Source organism: Pithys albifrons, chromosome 10, assembly GCF_047495875.1.
Source record: "Pithys albifrons albifrons isolate INPA30051 chromosome 10, PitAlb_v1, whole genome shotgun sequence".
NCBI lineage: Eukaryota > Metazoa > Chordata > Aves > Passeriformes > Thamnophilidae > Pithys > Pithys albifrons.
In genome coordinates this window covers 21,814,341-21,838,535 of record NC_092467.1, presented here as the reverse complement: position 1 = coordinate 21,838,535, position 24,195 = coordinate 21,814,341, and the positions used below count along the sequence as shown (strand labels likewise).

Below are 24,195 nucleotides of genomic sequence, written 5' to 3'. Positions count from 1 at the left end.
ACTTCTTTGATAAAAAAATAACTATAACTTGATTTCATCACAAAGAAAATAATTATATCTGAGAGTTACATATTTTGATTCAGGAATAACATTCTCCCATTGATTATTTTTAAGCACTTGAGCACTAAAGTGTCTGAAAATAACATTTTTCTATTATTGGGCAACATAGATTTTGAAAGTCAATAACAGAGCAAATTGCCTCAAATTGAAAAATAGAGAAATAACTGGGGCATTGGGGTTTTGTTTGTTTGTTTGTTGGTATTAACCAAATCAGGCATATATGATACAGCAGCAGCCCTTCCTGGACTAATAATCCATGGAAGTTGCAAGGAGTCAGTTTGGCCTGTGTTCCCTGCAGCAGTGCAAGGTTGCAGTGGCTTCTTGTGGCCACTAAAGTGCTGTTATAGGGTTTACCCGTAACAGTGTTCGACTGCTCCGTTGGTTCCCTTGGGATAGCCCATCTGCCTTGGAAAAGCACCAGCTGACTGGCCATCTTCTGGGGCTCCAGCCCTGTGAGCTGGCTGAGTGTAACCTCTGTTCTCCCTCTGTCTGTCTTGAAGTGACTGGAACTGAGAGGTGATTTGGGCAATTGTTTTGGCCAATACTTGGCTCGTTCCCTCTCTTAAGTGCCCTGACTTGTGTTGCAGAAGTAGCCACATGCTCTGCCACATCACACAAGGTGCTCTAGGTGTACTTCAGGTACACCTGAATTGTGGTTGTGAATTGACCATGGGTACGATTAAATGGCGGCAGCCTTTACATGCATGGCATGTTATATTTCAAGGTAATGAGTACAGGCACTATAATACCTACCTCTCACCCTATCCCTTTTTCCCTTTTCTGGGTATTTTGAAGCAAGGCTCCTGCAATACAACTCATATGTCATGGGTTTGCTTTTTTTTTAGTTTGCATTTTTTCCAAAATATCACTGTAATAATTACTGTAACAGAGTGCTTTCTGTGGAGTTAATGTTCTTCTGGCTTAATGGCCCCTGGTTATTCTCAGGCCATCAACTTTTTTCCCAGCTGGTCATCAATCCCAAAGAACTGCCTTGTGCCTCCATTATTATTGCTTAAGTACATGACATTTCTGGTGCCACCGCTGCCTCCCAATGAGATGGTATTACAGCCAATAGCTTCCCCACCCCCACCCCCCGCCCCTTGCTTTCAGCATTGTCAAAGCATTATAAACAGCTGGTGTGAGAATGTTGTGGCTGTTGGCTGTGAATTTCTCTGACAATTTTTAGGTGTGAGTTTTGTAGACTTCAACTGAAAGAATCTGAGTGAGGCGAATGAAAATGACTTGCCTGGAGCAGCTACAGGGGCTCAGCCCCCATACATCATTTAAGAAATAGCTAGGCAATACTTGAATATCTCAGTCTAAGGGCTTTTCACTAGAAGGAACATTTTTCAAACAAGATCTGGGACAGATGTTCTGGGGGCTGTTCATGTTCATTCTGTAGCCTCAGCCCCCTGCTCAAGTTTCCACAGCTCTGCTGATGGTTGCCCTTGTTTCCTAACAATTGATGGCTTCTGTGGCAGACAAAAGAAACAAGGAAGTTGTAGCTCAATAGGCCAGAAACCGGCAGAGATTGTTTAGGTGAAAATGCCTCGCTATGTGGATATTCAAGCCTATGTGAGCTAACACTAGTGCTGACTACATTTCCTTTAACATCATTAGCACTTCATCTTGCTTTCCCAAGCATGGTGGTGGAGCAGCTAGTTCACCTTAGAGCCTTTTTGCTAGGTAATTTATCAAAGTGGCAGATGAAAGCTTAAAGGAAAATGCATGTAAATACTGCATTAGGAACCTCGGCTCACAAAGGCATGAACATCTCTACCCATATCATTAGCTCTCGATTGTAGTCCATAGATGTGAAAGAAAAGGGACTTGATTGGGGGAGATGGAAATAAAGGTTGGTTGGTTGTATCATTGCACAGATTGTATAGTTTAGTTATTTGCTCTTTAATTAAAAAGCATTATCATTGATTAGCTGTTCTCACAGAAAAAAATCTCAAACTGAATTGTAACCATGTATTATTACTTTGAAAACTAAACTTCAGTTACTACAGTAAAACACTCCCATCAAACACCTTGGGCCAAAGCATTTTCAAACAGGAGATTGAGGTTATGTCAACCTAGGTTATGTGTCCTTTTTAGCTTCAGAGTTCTAAGCTGTGCTTCACTGTAGACTGATTTAGTCATTTGATATGTTGGTTGATAATAAGCATAATTCTATGTCACCATAACTGCTCCTTATTGCTAATAAACGTACCAGGTTTACATCTGAAGGCTTGCTGGCTGCATTAGTAATGGTGTGAAGAGTGAGATCCCATGGAGAGCCACAGGGTTTGGCCTCCAGGTGCTGAGGCCCTCACTGTGCAAGATAGGTTTTGGGTTTGGTTGCTCACACTCTTCAGAGCCAATGGATGCTGTCACCTACTCAGCATATGAGAGGATCAGGCCAGTGCTACAGAGCAGGAGACAACTGCTGTCAGCAAGTTGTGTGTCAGATTTGGAGCCTCTGGAATTAAACAAGCCTGTTACTCATCAGGAAGGTATTGGAATGCCATCCTTTATGGTTAACTATGAAAATAAAAATCTGGTGGACACCCTTAAGGAAGAAGATCAGTAGATCAAAATGATGGAGCAACTGCAGTTCAGTGTCTTATGACTGGAGGTTTTTTTGTAGTGGGGTTTTCGGGGGGTGGTGGTTTTGTGTGTTGTTTGTGTTTTGTTGTTTTTTAAAGAAACTGTAAGATACACACCAAGTGCAAGATACTATTTCATGGAAGGGCCACCAAGGCACACTTTCAAACAGGTTTACCTCACAGTTTATTGTATGCTTGTTAGAAAGGAGCACTTTGGGGATACTGTTAACCCTTTGCTCCTTTTCAGGCCTCATGCTGAGGAGTAGGTAGTGACATACTCCTCTGAATGATACCTATATTGCTGGCATACTTCAGTAATATGATTTATCATGCATTTTCATTTTCATGAAAGCTTGTTTTACTCTCCTGCTTCCATTAGGTCAGCACACACTGTACAGGCACCTCCTGTTCCATTTTACTGTGTAACTTTCGAACATGACCTGACAAGCTAGAAAAAGTTCAGTGCACTAACTCAACTCACTGTCATGCAAAATATACACAGACATTAATGACCAGTTCTGACTGTTGAACCATAAAGGAGGTACAGGAGCACTGCAGTGCTTATGGCACCAGCTAGCAAGTAGCACTGAAGGACTGGGCCGAGGTATCACTCTCTTTCCTTAGCAAAATGTCCTGACCCCAGGGTTGAAAAGCTATTCACACATGAACGTATGAGGACTTAGGATTTATTATTTCCAGAAAAAAATGGAAAAGAAAGAATTAAAAATACTCTAATTACAGTTTATTTGTGGCAAGTGGAAGAAGTACAATCCTAAGCAGCTGGGAACAGTACAGAAGTTGGTGTCATTTCTGTGTAGACAGTGGAAAGGAGGATTTACACAACAGGCTTAACTCCCCAGAGGAACATTAAGGGCTATACACCTACACAACATTTTCCCCATCTACAAAACATACAGGTAAAGTGTCCCCAGCTATTTGGGAAGACTGCTGGGAGATATTTATGTAAATTCCTTTGGAATTTTTGCTCTAAAATATGCCATGTATGTGTGAAGTATAGTTATGTAGTGAAAAGGAAGATTTCTACAGCTAATTTTAAAGTATGTGTGTCTTTGCAGCCGTTAAAAATGCACTGCAAGAGTTGTGCATTGGTAACCAGCTCTGGACACCTTCTGGGGAGTAAACAAGGTGACAGAATTGACGAGACGGAGTGTGTAATACGAATGAATGATGCACCTACTCGAGGTTATGGAAAAGATGTTGGAAACAAAACGAGCCTTCGAGTCATTGCACACTCCAGCATTCAGAGGATTTTGCGAAATCGCAATGAACTCTTAAATATGAGCCATGGTGCTGTGTTCATCTTCTGGGGCCCCAGCAGCTACATGCGGAGGGATGGTAAAGGCTTGGTGTACAATAACCTGCAGCTGATGAATCAGATATTGCCTCAATTAAAAGCATATATGATTTCTCGCCACAAGATGCTTCAATTTGATGACCTTTTTAAACGTGAGACTGGGAAAGACAGGTGAGAACTTAACGTGGATACATCTGGGGGATGTTATACAGTAGTAAGATAATACAGGTTATATATACCCATTTCAGATCTGCACAGAGGGACAGTCACACCCATTTTATCCTCTGCCTTATGAGTTGTAATATGGTATGTTGTAATATAGTATGACATGTCAAATGGGATCACTGGTAACATAAGTAAAAAATATGCATCAAAATGATTTATATGGAGTATTGCCTCATCAACTGGGAATACCAGAATTTGGATATACTGTTTATACAGCCAAGGAGGCAGAAGCTGTTTAAATCTCACTTTGGGGTAATATACCTTAAAGTTTTTTCACTGATTCTGAAAAATTAAAATGGATAGGTTATGTTTTCTTATAGAGGAAATGCCACCATTCAGTGAATTATAATAGCTGTTTATTGAATTTAAGCATTCTTGGAACATTGCAGCTGTAAAACTTCTTGTAAAACAAATAAACATTAGTCATACATTAGGTGCTTCAGAAGAGTTTGTCTTATATTTGCAACTGGAAAATGGAAAGTTATTATGATAGTTACATCTTTATGAGGCTGTTTATGAGACTTGTAGGCTGATCTTCAAATCAAACTTTTTCATAAGTGACCCAGTGCAGGACTAGAATATTTTCATAATACAATGTTTGAAAACAGGCATTCAAACAAAACACTTCCCAGCAAGAAAGACATTTATTTTTAATGAACTTCTATTTTTTTACTTATTAAATATCCTGCTGTAAAAATGGAACAGGGTCCCCACTTAGATACAAATTAAGAGGTTTATTGTGCAGTAACTCATGGTGAGGTTTTGTAGCTTACAAATACAATTCCTACACACCAAAGCTTGAAACTGTGTTCAATCCTCTTGTAGACAGGGAAGCCTCAAGAGCACAGACTTCATTTTCTAGGCTACACAAGAAAGACAGAACAATGTTAGACGAAACTGTTGTATCCTGTTCGCTGAAGGCAACATTTGCTTGGCATTTGCTGCCTTTGTTACACCCCACATGATTTGCTTGCAGAGCTCCGCTCAGTTACAGTGGATCAAGCAATGGATCTGAGTTTGGGACTGACTTGCATGCATGCTGGAACACAGAGTAGCTGGGTCAGTTTCTTATCAGTAAAGGTCCTTTCCTCTTCATCCTCAAATTGGTGCATATGAGTCTATGTCAAAACAAAAAGGAAGGATAACAAGGGGAGATGCCAGTTCTGGTGTGTTTCAGTCTTTTCCAGAGTCAAGTGAATTGAGGTCAATTAAGCATTTGAACCCTTCAAAAAAAGTGCAAAGGGTTAACTTTATGCTCAGTATTTACAAAGGCATGAAAGTCAACAAACTTGTAATTGCACTGCAACATGCCTGTACACAGGCAGTGCTCACTGTCACCTCCTGTCCTGGATTATGCTTCCCATGTAGGGTTATGTGCAGTCCTCAGTTCTGAGGAGCAGTTTTACCTCCCCTGCCGTTGTGCCAGGGGGAGCCAGGGTCCTGTTCCTTCCCTGACGTTGCCGGGGTCCTGTTCTTTTTCTGACACGTGCTGTGCAATTTCAGGCAAGCTGCTCTTTCTGGTTCTGCATCACCCATCCAGAGCCAGAGGCCTGTAGTGCGTGTGTGATCAAAGCATTTATTTCTCTGCACAGGCGCCAGACTTGGCTCTTGAAATATTCTCAAGGCATTTGAGCCATTAATGACATTGTTACAAGTTCATACTGGACTCAGTCACGGGCACCCTGAACTCCCAGTGAGAGTCAAGGGCACTCAGAGCCAGCAAAATTCAGCCTTGGGAACAGGCCCTGTTGATTTTAATAAACTGCAGGCTCTGCTGTATATGAACCACTCCTTTAGAGGGCACAGACAGCATACTTGAAGGACTGTAAGAAGATTAAAACGAGAGATGAAAATAAATGAAAAAGCAGCACAGAAAAGAGGGGAAGAGGAAAAGAAACATGGGTAGGAAGGAATTCGTAAGGGGAGAAAATTTATGTAGCTGTGGGGGCAGGAGCAGAACATTGTATAGTCCAGAATGCCTCTCCCTGGAATGTTTCTGCTGAGCTCTTGGCATTAGTGCCTACAAAAAACAAAGGAGGGAGAGAGAAGCAGGATTTCAAGGTTGCAATAATCAGGTTGCAATAATCACACTATTCATTTCTGTCTTCAAAATGATGAGAAAAAAGGTAATTGGATGTATTGTATTTTTTGGAAAAAAGCTGATTTTGAATTGAAGAGAAACGTTCAGAAAACACTGCCAGTTAAGTAGCATGGTGAAAGACAAAGGCTGCAGAGCAATATACTTGGCATTATAAAGTAACTATACTTGAAAATAACTTCATAATTGAATAAGGGTACATTAAGAAAATATGATTCAGAACCAATATTACAGTAATTAGATAAAAGAAGCATAAATGAAATAACTGCAGGAAGAGTATTTCCATAGAGATTATAAATGAGATTTTGGTGGAGCAGAAAGGCCTTTAATTGTAATTTAGTGTGCACTACAGAATTATCAGCACAGTGTGTTGGTTCATCATATAAAAGAATATCTGATAATTTCCCCTAATAAGCACATGACAGTTCTTCATATTCTTTCATTATAGCTGATTAAGTATAAAAGCAGTATTCTTTTGTTGGACTCTTGCTCAGATCTTTTATGAAAAGACAAGACACTGGAACCCCATTTCTATGCTGCTGTCCTATAGACACGGTATTAAAGAGGCCAAAGTGGTACTTGAATAAATTGTTTAGCTTTTATGCTAGTTTATTTGTATTCAGTTATTCTCCTATTTACTGAAGACACTAAATTACAGCATAAGTATGTGCAAGCAAAGAGAAAACTAACCCAACAGACAGCCTAGCTGAGTTGCCTGACATGCAAATCCCAGACACCAGTCATGGTCTAGCTACAATTGCTCCCTTGATTTTGGAGTGTAAGGTGTTAGGCATCTGGAACAGTGGCCTTGTGCAAGCTCCAAAGTACTCTTAGCCTGACCATTTTCCTTAATTGCTTAGTAATTCATAGCTCAGAAACTCTAGGGTGGCAGAGAAGCAAGTTTTGTAGGCTTTCCCTACCATTTCCTTTCCTAATAATTTTGAGCCGAAAATTCTTATTTACTGTTTTATACTGTTGCAGTGCCTGAAGGCCTCCACTGAGCTTATGACCCAGCTATGACATTGTGACAAACTGCACCACCACCCCCAAGCGTGAGTGCAGTCAGAAAATAAATAAGGCCCCATAATTGGAAATAATGAGATGTTTAAAACATGTCATTCTCCAAATGCCAGCTTAGCCTTAAAATCTATATGTCAGGAGCAGTAAAAATACATGTTTCAGGAGTTCATACATTACCAGGTGATCCACAGAGGACAGGACAAGTTAGCCAGGTTCCCCAGCATCCTTCAGGCATATTTAGTTAAAGAAATTCCCTTATGTTTAGAGGTGTCTTTTAAGCAGCCAGCACTGATGCCACCACTTGGTTTTTTTCTTTTCAATACTCTTAATTCCCTGAGGAAATGGGAAATGTGGTACAAGGCATTCCTCAATCTGACAGTGCTCAAAACATTTCCCTCCTAATGCCCTGTAGGTGACCTACTTGGAACCAGCTTGTTTTGCATTAGCTTGGGAAGCTGTATGGTGGCTCTTGTCAGCTGAATTATATGTTAGCGATTGCTGGCACTTGCCTGCAGTGGCTTCTGTGGTCTCAGGTCTCTGCTTCCAGGACTGTTCCACATTATGCTGTCACAGGGTAAACTGTAAAAGATGGCCTTGGAACTTGGGTCAGGACCTGGGATTCCCAAGTGACTTCTAAAAGAACCTCATGTTTTCTGCTGTGCCTTTTTTAGGTGGGGGTGATGTCCCAAAGTTTGTCAGGTATCAGGAAGATACAGGTATGGGGGAATGGGGTTAATACAGGCTCCATATTAATAAAATCTGATACAGCGCCCATGCCTTCCAGGAGCCTGCCCTTGCTCCCACAGTGCCTCAGCTTCAGTAGGAGATGAAGGGAGAGCCAGTCACTGTGACAGGCTGTCAACAGGAATCTGAGGCCTTTTTGGGCTGTAGATAACACAAGTTTGAACTTCTTCCTGCAAGACTTCTCTAGCTGAGGGAGGAGCCATTAGGGAGATCTGCTGTCTTCTTCTTTAACAGTATTTGAAAGGAGACCTTCAAGTGAGCTCGTTTTCTGTGGAGCAAATACCTGACTTTATGTAACTCCATGTCTGAGAGGTGCCAGTCCCTAAACATGCCCTTATGACACCTTTAAGACGTGCTCCTCACTGGCATTTCCTTGATCCTTTCATTCCAACACTGTCAGCTCTCCCATGGCACAGAGTCAGTTCAGGAGTGTAACACAGGGCTGGAAATTCCACTGCATGTGCCAGGCAACCAGTAAACCATTACAGAACCCAGCTCTCTTACACACTGAACAGCACTGACAAGCAAATGAAAGAGGAAACATTTCTATTGCCATTTTGCAGTAAGAACCTGTGATACAGCAAAATTTAAACGCAACTTGCAAATCCCTTACCTCGTGAACAGTTACATTGAGGTATCTCCTATTCTGCATAAATAATGCTGGGATTAGTTGAGCTGCTTTTAAAGCTATCTCCTGCCCTGCAGAAAAGGCCAGGAGAGGGACTGCCTTAGAGGACTTCCTGGCAGTGCTGTCATTCATATTCAAAGGTCCCCTAGGCAGGGATGGCACTTGAGGCAGGCAGAGGGGTAGTTCCTCAGACGAGGGTTTCCCAGGCTGGCTATGGGACAGGGGCATAGTTGCAGCCAACCATTTCCTGACAGCAGTCACAGCAAGTGGCTGGGAGTGTCTAGAAACCAAATCATGGATGGGGTGGGAGGAAAGATAGTTGGAACAAGCAGTTGAGGCCAGATGTCACTTGAGCAGACATCACTCTGTATGCTGTGGGAGGCAGCATTTTAAGCAGCCCTTTCATCGCCCAGTGATGCATCTTCCTAAGCACTTAGTGTGTAAGGTTCATTAAGTGATTACAGATGTGTATAGATTACTAGCAGTAGAATATAAATACAGTACATGAAGTTTCAGTCACTTAAAGTAAATTTACCAAAAGGTCAGCTAAATACTAACATTGTTTTGCCCAAAATTAATTATAGCAAGAGCAGTTTCTGCATAGATTAGTCCTCTGACCAGAGACAATAAGCAAAATCATTAAAAGATGAATGAGCAAAGGAGTTGTGGTTGCCCAGTTTTCATACCCTTTCAAAGGAATGAAAAAAATGCTGAGAAATTGCTTCAGAATTATTTCAATAAATAAATAACTCCCAAGAATTATTTGTCAGCTTAGAAGCTTAATTATGTTTTTGCTTTCAGGAAGATATCCAACACTTGGCTTAGCACGGGCTGGTTCACAATGACTATCGCATTAGAGCTCTGTGACAGGATAAATGTTTATGGCATGGTGCCACCGGATTTCTGCAGGTAGGATTTTATTTTGGAACCATTATTGGCCAATGAAGTTAATGGTACAGATAAATATCTGAATCTTTTAATCTTTTTTTCTATGCAACATGTCTTCAGTCCTCTTAAAGCAATTAATTAAGATGTCCCACAATCTCATTCTGAAAACAACAAACAGTGTTTAATTATGTTATATAAAATATTTAAAAAATTTGTTTGTAGTGTGGGAGAATTAATCCATCTTGTTGGTCTCTTTTAGTCTCTGAATATTAATCAGCTAAAAGTAATGCAATAATTGGCATGAAATTAATCTGAAGAAAGAAGTACTGGAAAACATTACTTTTAATTTGTTTTTCAAGTTTCCCCCAAATTAATAGAGGAATGGCATTCTCAGAGTGACTAGTTTCTAAATTGAACTGTCTGTGCAACTGAAATTAAGGTTCTTGTATTTCTGTCACATGAATCCCACTCTAGTGAACTAGCTTCCTAAATAATCCCCACCAAACCGCTCCCCAGAATCTGGACCCAGAGAATCAGTCCCATAATCATCCACTTTTGGGCATGCATGGGCCACAAGTGGTAGGAGCAGCAAACAAATTCTCTCAGTGGAAGCTGTTCTGTAAAGTAACAGCTTGTGCACATTTTATGGCTGTGTTATGCCTCCAGCTGTGTAGAGGACTCAGACTCTGGATAAGGTTTCCCACTACATATCAGTGTTGATACAGACAAACAAAGGCTTCTGGTACTGGACCCAAATCACATTAGCCACGTGATGCCAGTATGAATACATACAAATTTGTTTTACATCCACAGTCTTTATGCTGATTTAAGTCTCACCTGTCCATCCATTACTCACCCAGCACGCTGTGGTTCCAAGGCCAGACCTAGTCCTGAGCCTATTTGTGCAGAGCTGGTGCTGCCAGTCTGGAATGAGGCATCATCACCTGCTCACAAACCCCTTTTACTAAAGAAGTACTTCTTAAATTTTCTGTTGCAAGTTTAGTGATCTCACTGAAGTCTGGTTCATTGACTAATTCCAGATGCCTTTCAGGGGCAAGGAGGACAAGGCTGCAGTGCCAGGGTAGTGCATCTGTCAAAGAACTGGAGTGCTTTGACTTTCTTCTGAGCACTTAAAAGGATCATTCAGGAATCTGCATTTTTCCTGAACACAGAGTAGAAATCCCTGAAGAAATAACAGTATAAAATGTCAACACTAAACTCCACTTTGTGAGAATTTCTACAAATTATAACAAAACAGTGATGATAAATGCTGTGATGTACTGCCAGACTTCATCATGAATTCTCCAAGGAAAATAACAAACTAGATCAGATATGCCAGACAACACAAATACCTTCCACAGCGCACCATCTCAGTTCCCGTGTCATCTCAGTTGGCCAAGACATACTACTTCAGTTTCTGTAAGTGGCTGGTCTCTCCTACTCCAGAAATGGCTGCATTCCAGTGGCACATGGAAGTACTTCTTAAACTGATCATCTAAAAATGCAGAAGACAGCATTTCACTGCAAAATAACAGGCAGTCCTGACTTTTAAGGCAAAGTCAGAATAATGTAGATACATTAACATCTTAAAAAAAACAAACCCTAAATGCAATCAGTTTTTAAGAGAGACTAAAAATGTCATTGAGACCATATGAAAGGCTTTCATAGAATTGATACACTGAAATCAAATGGACATAATGTTAAAGTATAAAACAAGAAAGGCTGTAAAGTAATCCTACCACTGGTGTAATAACGCTTACAGCCTGCATTGAAAAAACATCTTAACATGAAGGTACTCTCACCTGGTTCTAAAAATAATATGAAGTGTCTTTACTTCAGCTTGACTCACCAGATGATAAAAATTGTAGTTGCCATGCCTGGAAGAAGCATGAAGATCTATGAAAGGAGTTTCTTGCTATAAATACAGTTAACCTTCTTTGGTTGCTCTTCAGCCCCTCATTAAGAAGTTAAACAGTCCTTGCTTTCAAAGACATAAGACAACAGAACAGAATAGCAGAAAGAAATACTCTGTAATTGTAATAATTCTGTAATATGTGCGTACAAGACAGTGTGGGTACCCCAGTTCCTGTACAACAAAAGAATCATGAAGACAAAAAGAAAAAAAACAACAAAAATCTTATTTCTATTCAGAGTTAATATCACCAAATTTACAATTACTGCAGATAGGTACTCATTCTTTTTCAAGTATTATTTTGTGGAGTAAGTAATGAGTGTGCTGATCGCTGTCATGGAACTAAATTAGTATCACGTGAAGGACATCTCAAAGGTACCGTGAATATCATACTGTTGATTCTGCTACAAATTATTAGCTTAAGATCATTAACCAAATTGCTTTGTACCCATGCAGGAAAAATAGTCTAGTGAAGGAGTCTGGAGTACAGACTAAAAGATTGTCACTATTAATTGCAATAAGGTGTTTTAGATTAATTTCTATTTACTTTCACTGGACACCGAGTTTTATAGCTGAGCTGGAATTGGTGTCCTGATTATTATAAATTTTGAGTACTTTACAGCAAAGCTATGTGTAATTTCAACCCCCTTTATTTTTTTACAGATTTATGCTGTAGTAAGGGTTAATGGCTTGATATTGCTCTCATGCTGCTAAATACTTCTGACCTGCACATTCTGTAGTAAGATGAAACCTTGTGCTTCCATGCACATCCCAAAGATTTTTGTAGAGTGTGAGCACCTCTCATTCCTTTGTCACAAGACAAACAAGCCATCTTGCTGTATTTTTTCCAGTGCCCAGTCATCCAATCCTAGCTTTTGCTGGAGCAAACCAGCACCTCAGATGGGAGGCATTTCCCTCTCTGAGCAGCCTGCTGCATGCTCAGGACTCCCTCCTGAACTGGGACACGAAGGAATTTCCTCTTGCCTCCCTACATCAGCAGCTTGACAGTGGTGCACAGATACCAGCACAATTCCTGAAGCCACTGCAGTGCTGCTGCATTCCTTTGTGGCTGCTCGGAAGTGTGGTTGGGAAGGACAGAGACAAACCTTAATGCAGGTTGTAGTAACTCCAGTCCCTGTCTGTGGGATTATCAGCAGCAGTGACAGACGCTGGTGCCCCACAAGTCTCTCAGGGTACTCGTGCACACAAAGGAAACTCAAAGTGTTACTGAGATGAGCCCTCTTCAACTCTCCTCCTTTTCATGGGCCTTCTGGAACTCCCAGAAACTTAATTCTATGCCTTTTTTTAACTAATACGAATAATTCTTGCTCCAGTTGTGGAACCAGGTAATTTTCCTATAAGAATTCTCATTTGACTGCCAGGCCATTTTCCATCTGTGGTAATTCACTTGAAAATTGGCATTTGAAATACTGTAATTTATTCCTTTGGGTACAGCTTTTAAATCTACTGTTTTCTTACTCCCTCTCTCCACTTCCAGTTCCTTTTAATCAAATGCAAAGAAGCAGTTGTTGGAGCTTACATTTCCTAGACCTTATGAGGGTCTTGATAGAAGAAGAGGGGCTCACAGTACTGTAAGCTGTATGTGAGATAGTCCTGCCCTTTGGTCCTTATGCCTCACTTCATTACCTTAGTAACAAAATGCACAGATGGTTTGGAAAACAAGGCTAATAATGGAGGTCAGGGAAGTGGGATCCTGGGAATACAAGGCAAAAATATTATCCAGAAATCTTCATAGTCCTGGCACAGCACCTTGCCCATCCCTCAACATATTAATGACACTTTATTCACCCTTCAAAATATGAATTATTTTACAAAGTGGTGAGTACCTATAGTTTTAGAGGGTTGATTTATAATGGTACTTCATTTCTAAAGGAAGAGGTTGACCAGAATGTATACAGAATGGCCTGGCTTTTCTGCCTTGTTTCTTTTGAGGCAAACACTGTTCACTGTACTTTCAGCTTTGGCTGTGGGTGGATACCATCTGTGGGAAAATGTGCACTCAAGTGGCAAACAGTAGCTGATTGACATGGGTACAAGCACTTACATGGGTGCTGCGCTGGCAGACTGTCAGGAAGGAAGTACAGGATATTTTACAGAGGAACATCCCTAGATTCCTCCCAGCTGTGATATTAATATGCATGCAGAGTCTGACAAAATACTGATTAATGTCCAGTATCAGTCAGTGATAAAACAGCATCTGTTTTAATGTTAATAAATGAGGTGGCAAGCAATTTCCGTATAGAAATTACTCATGCATTTCATTTGCTGGTGACACAAGCTAATTGCAGAGTTAGAAGATAACACAGCACAGTTAATTTGGGTTATGGTGCAGTTCCTCAAGCCAGAGTTCAAACCCAAAGCTTACTAACTAGCATGCAATCTAGTGGAATCCAGAACTCCCACAAAAGGAGGTCCCCTGTATCTAAATGCCTTCAGAGTTCCTAAATCCAAAACACAGCTTTTGAAATTCAGCCTGAAAACCAAAGTCAGCTGCAAAGGAGTTTTATAGAGGTCTAAAGCCACCAGCCAAATCTGCATTGAATTCACCTCCAGTTCAGCCAGCAGACCTACTCACAGGGCTGAGCAGCGTGCACCAGGGCATGCCTGAGCCCAGCAGGGAGCCCGGACTGTACTCCTGCCTCTCTCACCTGCCAGGCCCTGTGCACCAGGTGGCTCTGGACTGTTTCTGATAGGATGGTGCACAAGACACAGGCTGGCAGGAAGAGCTGAGGGCATCTTAAGATACTCTGGTGGTAGCTTCAGAGCCTTCAGTGTTGTGTGGGATTGCTGTCTTCACAAATAGCTCACCTGGAGGTATCAGGGCCAGCAGCTTCGCAGGCTCACATGGCTGTTAACTGGGACTGCATTTGTCCCAAATGTGTTGGAGATACAATATCAACTTTACTAATCCTAACCTTAAAGCAGTAAACTTACACCAAGCAATACTGGTTTACCCTCAACAACCCAAGAGTAAAATCCAGCTTCAGAGGGCAGGAAGAACAGTCTAACTAGAGGCAGAGACCTATTTGTTTAGTAGTTCTTAACAAAAATAAATTACATGAAAATGTATCCTGTTACATTTACAGTATCCATACAAATTATTCATTTAAGTGACAATAAGAAGAGGTCCAGTGTATCAAAAAAGTGAAAAGTTAATTGAAAATTGAGCTCTAAATAGTTGTAGCTTAAAAGCATTAAATTTCTACCTGAAGGGTAGTTTTTACATTACAAATATATTTTCTGTAGGTGAGATAATGAAGGATTTTGTTTCACTCATATATTCCAGTGAGGATATATTTAATAAGTTTAGAATCCATCTTATTCTAGAAATGTAATTTTACTGTTATTCTGCTCTTGTAAGATTGATCACCGTGTTGTGTTACGAGGAAGCTAGATTGATTGAATTAAAACGTTAATCTAAGGCACAAATGGAAAGCAGCAGCAATATCATACATTACCTCTGCATGCACAATATGGATAATGGCAAAATAAGAAAAATTAGAGAATTGCTTAGGTGACAGAATTACACAGTAAAAATAATGACCAGGACAGAAAACTGACAGATTGTGGATGCATTCAATTGAAAGTGAGCTTAAATATTAGCTCTTCAAAATGGAAATAATCAACTGTATATTATAGCTGACAGCATGAGATTTCTTGCTCTGTACTAGGGTCCTGTTCAGCTCAGGCTTTTACACTGAGCAGCTCCAAGGCTCTACTAAATGCTGATATTTGGATTAACTTCTCTGGAACAACAAAACAGTTGGTAGCAACTGTGGAGAGCAGTACAATTGGGTTATTCTGTCTGGAACAGCTTGCTTTCTTTGAATTTATGACAGAAAGGTTGGTGTGAGTTGTCAGCCCAAAATGCTGTGCCCAGAGTAAAAAAATATAATGCGCACAGTTTAATATAGAGATTAAAACAAAAGAATTAATTGCTCTGGCTTAATGTAATACAAATGTGCATTTTACAGAATGTAACATCAAAACATTGAGGTTAGAATGCTAAAATGAACTTTATCCTAAGTATTTAATTGGTCTTTGGCATATCCTGTGTGTCACCACATGAGTTCTCATCTCCTACTGGGTGTAATGCTAACAGGTTCACAAGGTCAGAAGGATACTGTGGGTAGACCATTTTAATTTTTAGCTTAGATACATGAAAGTTGCTGTTGTAAAATAAGAAAGAACTCATTTGGGCATCAGATGTGTTGATTAAAACCCCAGCAACAGCAGACTGTATCACTGACCTGGCATGCAGATAACTCATTGAAGCTGTGCACTTGGAACCTCGCACACCACACTGGGCATGTTCAACTGAGCTGACACAGATAGTCACCTCCCCTCTATCTTCTTCCATTTCTTCCTCCCGTTCAGTAAGTAACTCTGCAAGACCTTTTTCAAATCACAGTCTAGACAAAAATCTTTTAAGCAGTTTGCTTCAAATTTCATAGTAGCCACACAGCTCTGCAGCACTTTCCCTTGTTTCTGAGCTACCCTTCATTTAACTGGGAGGAGGGAATTAAAGGAGAGCAACAGAAATAGCAAAGAAAACACCTTTGTCCCATTCTGATATATTAAATATGCAAGAAAAATACAGGTACCGAGGAATTTGGTTTAACTGGGAGAAAAAGTGGATTTGAGCTTAGCAGTTTATTAAAGGTTACCATCCTTTCAATCAGTGACAAAGAACATCTTGGACTTCCATCTATTTTCTTTATTCCACAGGGATCCTAATCATCTTTCAGTACCTTATCATTATTATGAACCTCTGGGACCTGATGAATGCACAATGTACATTTCGCACGAGCGGGGCCGCAAGGGGAGCCACCACCGGTTCATCACAGAGAAGCGCGTGTTCGAGAACTGGGCACGGACATTCAATATCCACTTTTTCCAACCAGACTGGAAACCAGAACCACTCACTGTAAATCGCCACGAGGGTAAACCAGTGGTCTGAGGGGTGAGTGCACAAGGCCACAGTCACAGTCACCTACTGTACCAGCCTTTGGACCTTCTGGGACAGCACAGCAGCCTGGAGGAGAAGGGTCACAGGGTCTGCAGCTGGGAGCTGCAGCAGCAGTCAGGAAGTTGTGGTGGAGGAGCAGCACATACCAAGAGTACTTTGCGTTAAACTGTGTATTAGCCCAGTACATGGTCTTTTTGGGCCACCTGACTTCCTGTATGTGTATGTGATTTGTGAAAAACAACTTGAGTATCATTAACAGATGGTTAATTCATTATGGCTTTTTAAAGTACAATGCCACTGAATTTTCATAGTGAAAACTTACAGTATTTATTTAATGGAGGTTTTTATGCAACCTAGGCCAGTATTTTTCTAATTCACAGTTACGTGGTTGTTTATCTTTCATAATTTCTCAAATCCAAAATTAATATTGCTGATGGTTTGAAAGGCCTAGCTTTTTATTTATTAAATTTGTTGGAAATATATAATTCTATATAGCATGTAATTAATATTTGATCAGGAAATGTTGCATTTCTTCTAAAAAATCTTGGGCTCTGTTCCAGCCTAAAGCCTTTAATGGCAAGAATGGTCCCATGTGCAGATCCAACTCACTTTACATTCTGACATCTCATGTTAATATGAAAACAGTAGTGAAAATTCTGTTTGATATTAATGTGCATTTGGTGCTGTGCTATCAAGCTGCTGTTTTTTAAATAGGGGTGGGAGGAAGAAGGGCAAACAAAATTTATCAAAAAAAGCCCCCAATCCCCACTGGCTATGGCAGCATGCTTCTTAGTGAAGACACCAGGCTAAGGTTGGAGAAGTTGTGTTCTGTTCTGTCTTTTGCACTCCTGCAAGAGGCTGACAGCGACCCTCCTGAGGCAAGACTCCAAATCAGGCCACAACTGCTTGAAACAACATGACCAGATTTCTGGAATGAAGAAGTTAAACTACCAGATCCTACAATACCAGCCATACTTGCCAGAAAGATCACAGCACTGCACCTACAAAAATCTTTGCCTTACACTGTTCCAAGATCATCACTAATCTCAGAGATTCTGGATCACATTGAAGCTGGGATGTGGAAGGGGTTCCACAACTACAAAATTGTCCCTCTTGAAAAGAGCAAAGTTAAACTTTGCTTTTTTCCATTAAGTACCTGTATGTGCATGGCAAGTCCCTGCGAGCCAAGGGGAAGGACAATGCTCATGTTGTGTATGGAACCTCTCAGTGGGAATTCCTGGGTTATATTTGACTTGCGAATAAAGAAGATTTCAGTTACACTATTACTTTTCTTTTTGCTTCACAAGTATCAAATCTCTAATTTCTTCAAAGTATTCAGTAACTATTGCATGAAACATACCTCAGGTGATGAAAGGTGTCTCTCATTAGACAAATGCAAAAGCTAGAACAAAGATACTACCTTTAAACATCTAAATCCAAGAAGCTGAACCCTGGAGGTGTTAAGTAGAACTGGGACCAAACTCACTATCATTTCAACTCCGTTTTAACCCATGGTCTTCCTCTTTCCAAAACTGAATAGCAATAGCTGCAGCTTCCTGACAAATACCCTGATTCTCTGGGAACAAAGTGAACTGCCCTGTCAGGGGCAACACACTGTTACCTCTGTAACACTGCCTGGACCTGAAGTGCAGGCCTCCAAGAGCCACTGCCCTGTTGCAGCCCTCCCCATTATCAAAAAGTAAGAAACTGTAACATTTTTTGCCTTAAAAGCTTCATTTTGGTGTTCTTCCTGCTACACACAACTCAGCATACAAACAATGCCAATTGCTTGTAACCTGTCTCTTGTCAGCTGATGTTCAACTCTCCCTCTTTCACTGATGGTGTTTTATTCCTTCCACTTGATTTCACTGCATTCTCTAAAAACCAGAATAGATTTTGAAATAATGGTAATTTGAACATCCCTTTCAACATGTGTACTGGGGCATGTATCTAGCATATATTGCTCCAATTGTTGAAATCTGTCAAACTGATTTACAGATCATTTCTAATGTGAGTGCAAGAGATGGTACAGATCACAGTAGGTCCTCTGATGCCACTATCATTGTTTTATTAGTAATATAATAAAAAGATCTTGTCATTCTAAACTAGAGCTCTTAGTTTTTCTGTTAATTGAGGGATGCAGAATGTGTATGCTACATAGAATCATAGAATCATAGAATCGATTGGGTTGGAAAAGACCTCCAAGATCATCGAGTCCAACCCTTGGTCCAACTCTAGTCCATTTACTAGATCATGGCACCCAGCGCCACGTCCAATCTGTGTTTAGGTATGTTATTGTTAAAAACATCATTTAAGGATAGGTTACTGGTCTACTTCTAGTATTCAGTAGAAACATGGGCACTTCCCAGACTCCACTGTGTTCCACATGCTTGTTTCCCATCTGCAAGTCTGGTCAGTGTCAAGTAGATCAGGGGAAGCATTAAGAATATGAAGAAACATGGGAGAAACTGACACAACATCTGGCAGCTTCTAACAGTGTGAAGCTAAGGATTGTAACCTATTCCTTGTTCAGTTTCTGTTAATAGCTGTCTTCATGCCACCCTCATACAAATCCATTCTTTTAAACAAAACAAACCTAAACTCACCTTAGTCTCAGCAACCTCCTGTGAAGTTTCAGCAAGCTCTCCCATCTAATTACAAAATGCATGAAGGACTGTTTTCTAAGAGTAAGTCACACCTATATATATAAAAAGGAATTTGATGAAGCCAAGGAGACATCAAGTTTTAAATAGATTACACAGATCTATACAGAACATAAATCAAGTCAAAAAAGCACAAGTTATAAGAGTGCAAAAGGAATGTAAATAATGGTTAAAGTGCTTCAGTTTTAATTAACATATTACTGATGTATTTCTCTATAAAAGCACAATTTTTGAACTACCAGATATCCTACTGCATTTTGGCCTGAAGTGAGGTTTTATGGCCTAGTTACAAACCAGATTTATGATAGAAAATGCTGTCAGCTCAGGGATAAGTAGTACAAACTAGGCATTGCTGCCATTCTCTGCTTTATGCTGTCATCTCACACTTTTCACTATAATTTGATTGATTAACAATCTGCAGCGCATCATTTCACTTATTAAAAGCTGTTGCAAAACAGTGTTTACAGACATCAGCAAATTTAAGATCTATGTTACTTTAGTTCTGAACTCCTGGCATACCTTTAGGCTTTTACACGTGGCTTCACCAGAGGAGCTACTTTTCATCTTGAAGAACCATAGCTCATGCCATGATATGTGCAGCTGAAATTGAAAATTATAAAGAAAATACCTCTTCAAGTAAGATCAGAAAAATAATACCACAACTGCTTTCTGTTAGTTGGCACAAAGGTTGCAGGATGCCCAGCTGAGCATCCTGGTACAAAGCAAAACCATGATGCACTTGGAGAAAAACATCCTTCCAAAGTGCTAAGCACCTCAGAAAAACTCTTTATTCCTAGTGAGGTTAAGAAACTAAGAGTAAGTAACAGCCTTGGAACTAGATTTGGGAGGGATTCGGGTCTGCTGACTGGCACCCCTGGCTTGATCCAATAGAACACACAATGGCATTGCCACATATATTCATACATGTGAACAGGACTGCAAATTAATAAAGTTCTTCTGGAGGTGCTTACCTGCATCTTGTCCTTCTGTATTTTTCAGGCAAACTTCATAGGAAACTAAGTGATTTTTACCCAAAATAGCTCTAAGGTGACAAGGAAACAATAATATAAAGACAGTTGGAAAAATATGTGGCGCAGGGTGAGGGGAATCTAAAGAGTAAGGAATAAAATGAGACTTGTGCCATCTATCTATATTCCCCTGGAATATGAAGATCAAACTCCAGCTCAGGCTGGAGTTGACAGAGGGGAATATCATGGCTCACTAGCAATGGCTGTCCTGCACAGATTTGTTTTCAATATTCTATAAATAGATCATAGGTGTCACAAAAACTCCTCGAAAAATGCTGATAATAATTTCTCACTCATGAAAGTTAATTATTTAATTGATGCAAGGAGACACAATTTCTAATTCAATTAAAAACACAGGGATAACCCACCCCCCTCCCCTCCCCCCCAAAAAAACATAACAGAAACATAAAGAAGCAGTTAAACAGTCACGGAATACTTGTAAGACAGCAAAAGGTACTGCAAAAGACAATGAAGTACAGAAACCTTAGAGGTACCAATGCTTCCATCTTCCCCAGAACATCAGTTCATACTGATCACTTAAAAAACACATCTTGCATATCACAAGTATAAGAGATTTTGTATGGAGAAAGGAGAAGGGAAAGAAAAAATTAAGGACAATCTTCTTTAATAAAAATGTAGGAAATACTCTTTAATAAAACCCTAAGAAATATGAAGGGCCAGATATCTAAGGTTGTGAGAAATTTCTCTGTGTTGAAGCAGAATAGTATAAAACTCAAAATATCTTTTATAAAATGGCTGTAAAATGGCTCTGCTTATGCTAAATACCCTTCAAACCACTAAGACTGTTAAATGTTATCTACAGTAAATGACACGAAAACATGAAATGTCAAATGATGCCCTTTGACCACCATGTGGATGGAGATTCAGCATCATAAGAAAAATTAAGATGCTGACTCGTCCTGGCCTGCTGTAGAACAGGCTCCATGGCAAATGCAGATGTGGGGAAACAGCCATGAACCTGCATCTCCATCCTTGCTGTGGCCCCTCCCAGGGGTGCCAGCCAGGGAGCACATGGCTGCACAGGACTACCAGCAGAAAAGGGAGACAGTTCTTTGTCTTGTCTGGCACTGTATGCCAGGCCAAGCAAGAAAAACTACTTACCAGATGATCAAACTACAGAGTCCCTCTTCACTGTGGATTACTTTGACCAGGAGTTCTTGGGAAGACAGAAAGGATGGGAAACTATAGACAAGCAACCCCAGCAATCCACACAAACCGATGGAAAACTGTATGAACAGAATTAGGAGTCAAAAAGAAGATGCTTTAGCTAAGATATAATGCAGCTTTTGTAAGCAAGCGCTGCCTTGCAAATCTATTGAGAGTTCTTCAAAGTTCGCTGAACCAATTTGACAAGGAGACACAGGTGATGGATCCACTTGATGTCCCACAACTAGTTTGCAAGGTGCTTTTTTAAAGACTTTCAAAGAAGTTATGGTAACAGAAAAAAAAGAAAAAAGAAGATACCTTTGAAACCCATTTGAACACAGGAAACAAGGCTAAGAGGATACAGCATCAACTTAAAGGTACAAGCAGAATATCACAGGAAAAATGTCACAATATATTTTCCTCTGCTTTTCTGTGCTCTTCCCTTGATATCTACCATAGGCTATTCGTAGACACAGGATACAGCAGGTAGACTGCATTTAAAATAAATAGCTAAAAATATGGAAAAAATTTCTCCAGTGAACATCAACTTGTATGCTAAAGGCCAGTTCCAGCCTTGCCATACTCTCTATATGCCAAGCCAGCCACAAGATCTAACCACAGGAACTGCATTCTCATTCTACTGAATGCAATGCCAAAGCATCCAGTGCACATGGATAGCAAGACTGGACCCACTTAACACATGTGGAAAGTCATCTTAATAATTTGGTTTCTGAAAACAGGTTTCTCTCCTTTAGGAGATGCCTAGCAATATTTAAATCTGCCAGTTTCTTTACACAACCCAGGTAAGTGTTAAGATAACATCAGTAGCTTTTAGGACACTACCTACTTCTTGAAGTACAGGGAAAATAAAGGGAATAGTAGATCTTTAGCAAAGCATAAGGTTTTAAGACTTTGCTGATTCTGAAAGCAGCCATTTGGTGTGGCTGAGTTTAAGGCAAGAGTTTAGGTTAGGTTTATGTTTTAAACAAAAAGGCAAAAGAAGTGAACAGATTTATAACCTATGAGGATATGCCTCCCTGTTGCATCCTTTCTGTAACCAAACTGTACAAAAGGCCAAAAGTGAAAGTGGTTACTGGTATTCAGTGGAACTGTTTATTTGTGTTGGACAAAACTGGAACATTTTCCTCTACAGCATTATTTTTTTACCCGGGCTATACATGTGTAGATATGCATTACATAAACACTGAAAAGCTACTCCTCGTCCCTCCATTGCAAATGATACTGCAGAGAAAGAGCAGTTTAGATAAACCAGCAACCTTCTATAAACACAAAACCCACCAAACAAATACAGGGACCACTGCAGAGAAGCACATGTGAAAGAACTGTACAAAATAAAAACATACATTGCAATGATACACTGATGACCCTGTTGACCCTATTTGCCATCCTACTGGCATTATAAAGACCAAGGGAAGTAAGCGGACCCTCATCACAATTTGAGCCATAATATTTTGACCTACAAACTTTACCTGGACAGGAAAACTAGTACAGGAAAAGTAACTTAATGAAACCAGCAGTATCTAGTGCTTAGTGAGGCTCTTTGTTGGTAAATATCAAAGTATTTGACAAAGTAAATGCAATTATATTGGAGCTGGATATAAAGAAAGGACAAAGCATAAGTTTAAAATACTCGCTACATGTCAAACCAGCACGTCTAGTCAAATACTTAATACAGGACAGGATTACTCCACTAAGGCCTGTTGCAGGCAAGAAAGGAAATATAATAGCTATTCAAATTAGTAACTAGTATGACATACCATGAGTCTCCCAAATAAACCACAGCCCTGGTCTGTACTGAGCTGTATCACAAAAGCCATGTCATGATCAGCGGTGTGAAAAATGTCACTTCATAAAAAGAGCCCCTATGCTGAGCATTGCCAGCACTGCTGTTACACTATCCAGTCTGCTTCTCGTAGGGCTTGTTTTGTTCAAGGGATTGCTGTGAACAATGTCACCAAAATAATTCAGGCTGATATAATTTGCATCTGTATCAAGCGCATTGGTCAAAGCAGCCATACTGGCTCAGTTTCAGACAAGGCTTCAGTGTTCTTTGCACACAGACATTAAAAGAAAAGGGAAAAAAATCTAAAATTTGCATGAGGAAGAAGACCTGGCATGATCAAACATTAATAGATACACATCCTTGAATGGAAATCTTAAACACTATCAATTTAATCATTAAATCAGGCAGAAATCCTCATTAAAGGAGAAAAAGTAACTAAAAGAACTGCAAATGAAATGAGTTCTATGAAATGCTGATTTCAGAGTATGTTATGCAGCCTATGCAAGTTTTCATCATAAAACACCAACATTTTCAAGATGCACTTCCTGACAGCCTTTTATTTTTAAAAGTTCATTGAAAGAAGGAAAGCAGAAATAATATTGGAGTGCAGAGGATATAATTTTCCATGAGAAACATTTCTCGATTTTTTTTATTTGCCTTTCACCACTTAAAAATGCAAAACCTATTATGCTCATTCTTGTACAGAAGTGCTGAAGAAATGGTTAGAAGAGTTTTTGTGGCATGTGTGATCAAATATTCAAAAGAGACTTCTGCAGGGCAACCATTGCTACTAAGCCACAACTTTTCGCTCTGTCAGCTCCAGCCTGAGTTTGATCTTCACATGGTTCAGAAGACAATTCCATTATATACACTGCATTTTTTCTACAGTTCATAACTTTATGGATTGATTAGTCTCTTGGGTGAAATATTTCATGCTTGTCTCAGTCCAAGGGTGAAGTAGTCTGGAAGCACAATAAAATTCTACCAGGTCACACAGAGCTCTGTGACACAGACAGAGCTGGAAGATCTGTACGTGGGGACACTGAGCTTTGTGCATGCCTG

The 24,195-nt window shown here is 40.0% G+C and overlaps 1 protein-coding gene across 2 annotated transcripts in view; it reads left to right on the top strand.

Annotated features, from left to right (window-relative positions):
- The window catches only part of ST6GALNAC5 (ST6 N-acetylgalactosaminide alpha-2,6-sialyltransferase 5), a 67,046-nt gene extending 48,483 nt beyond the window's left edge, over positions 1 to 18,563 (top strand). Inside the window, exons 3-5 of one of the 2 annotated variants that reach the window (XM_071565417.1) lie at positions 3,728 to 4,137; positions 9,483 to 9,590; positions 16,231 to 18,563. In XM_071565417.1, the coding sequence (XP_071421518.1) occupies positions 3,728 to 4,137; positions 9,483 to 9,590; positions 16,231 to 16,462 (750 nt within the window). In that variant the 3' untranslated portion in view covers positions 16,463 to 18,563. The remainder of the gene's footprint in view (positions 1 to 3,727; positions 4,138 to 9,482; positions 9,591 to 16,230) is intronic. The other variant, XM_071565418.1, reaches the window with a different exon arrangement.
- The last annotated feature ends 5,632 nt before the right edge of the window (positions 18,564 to 24,195 follow it).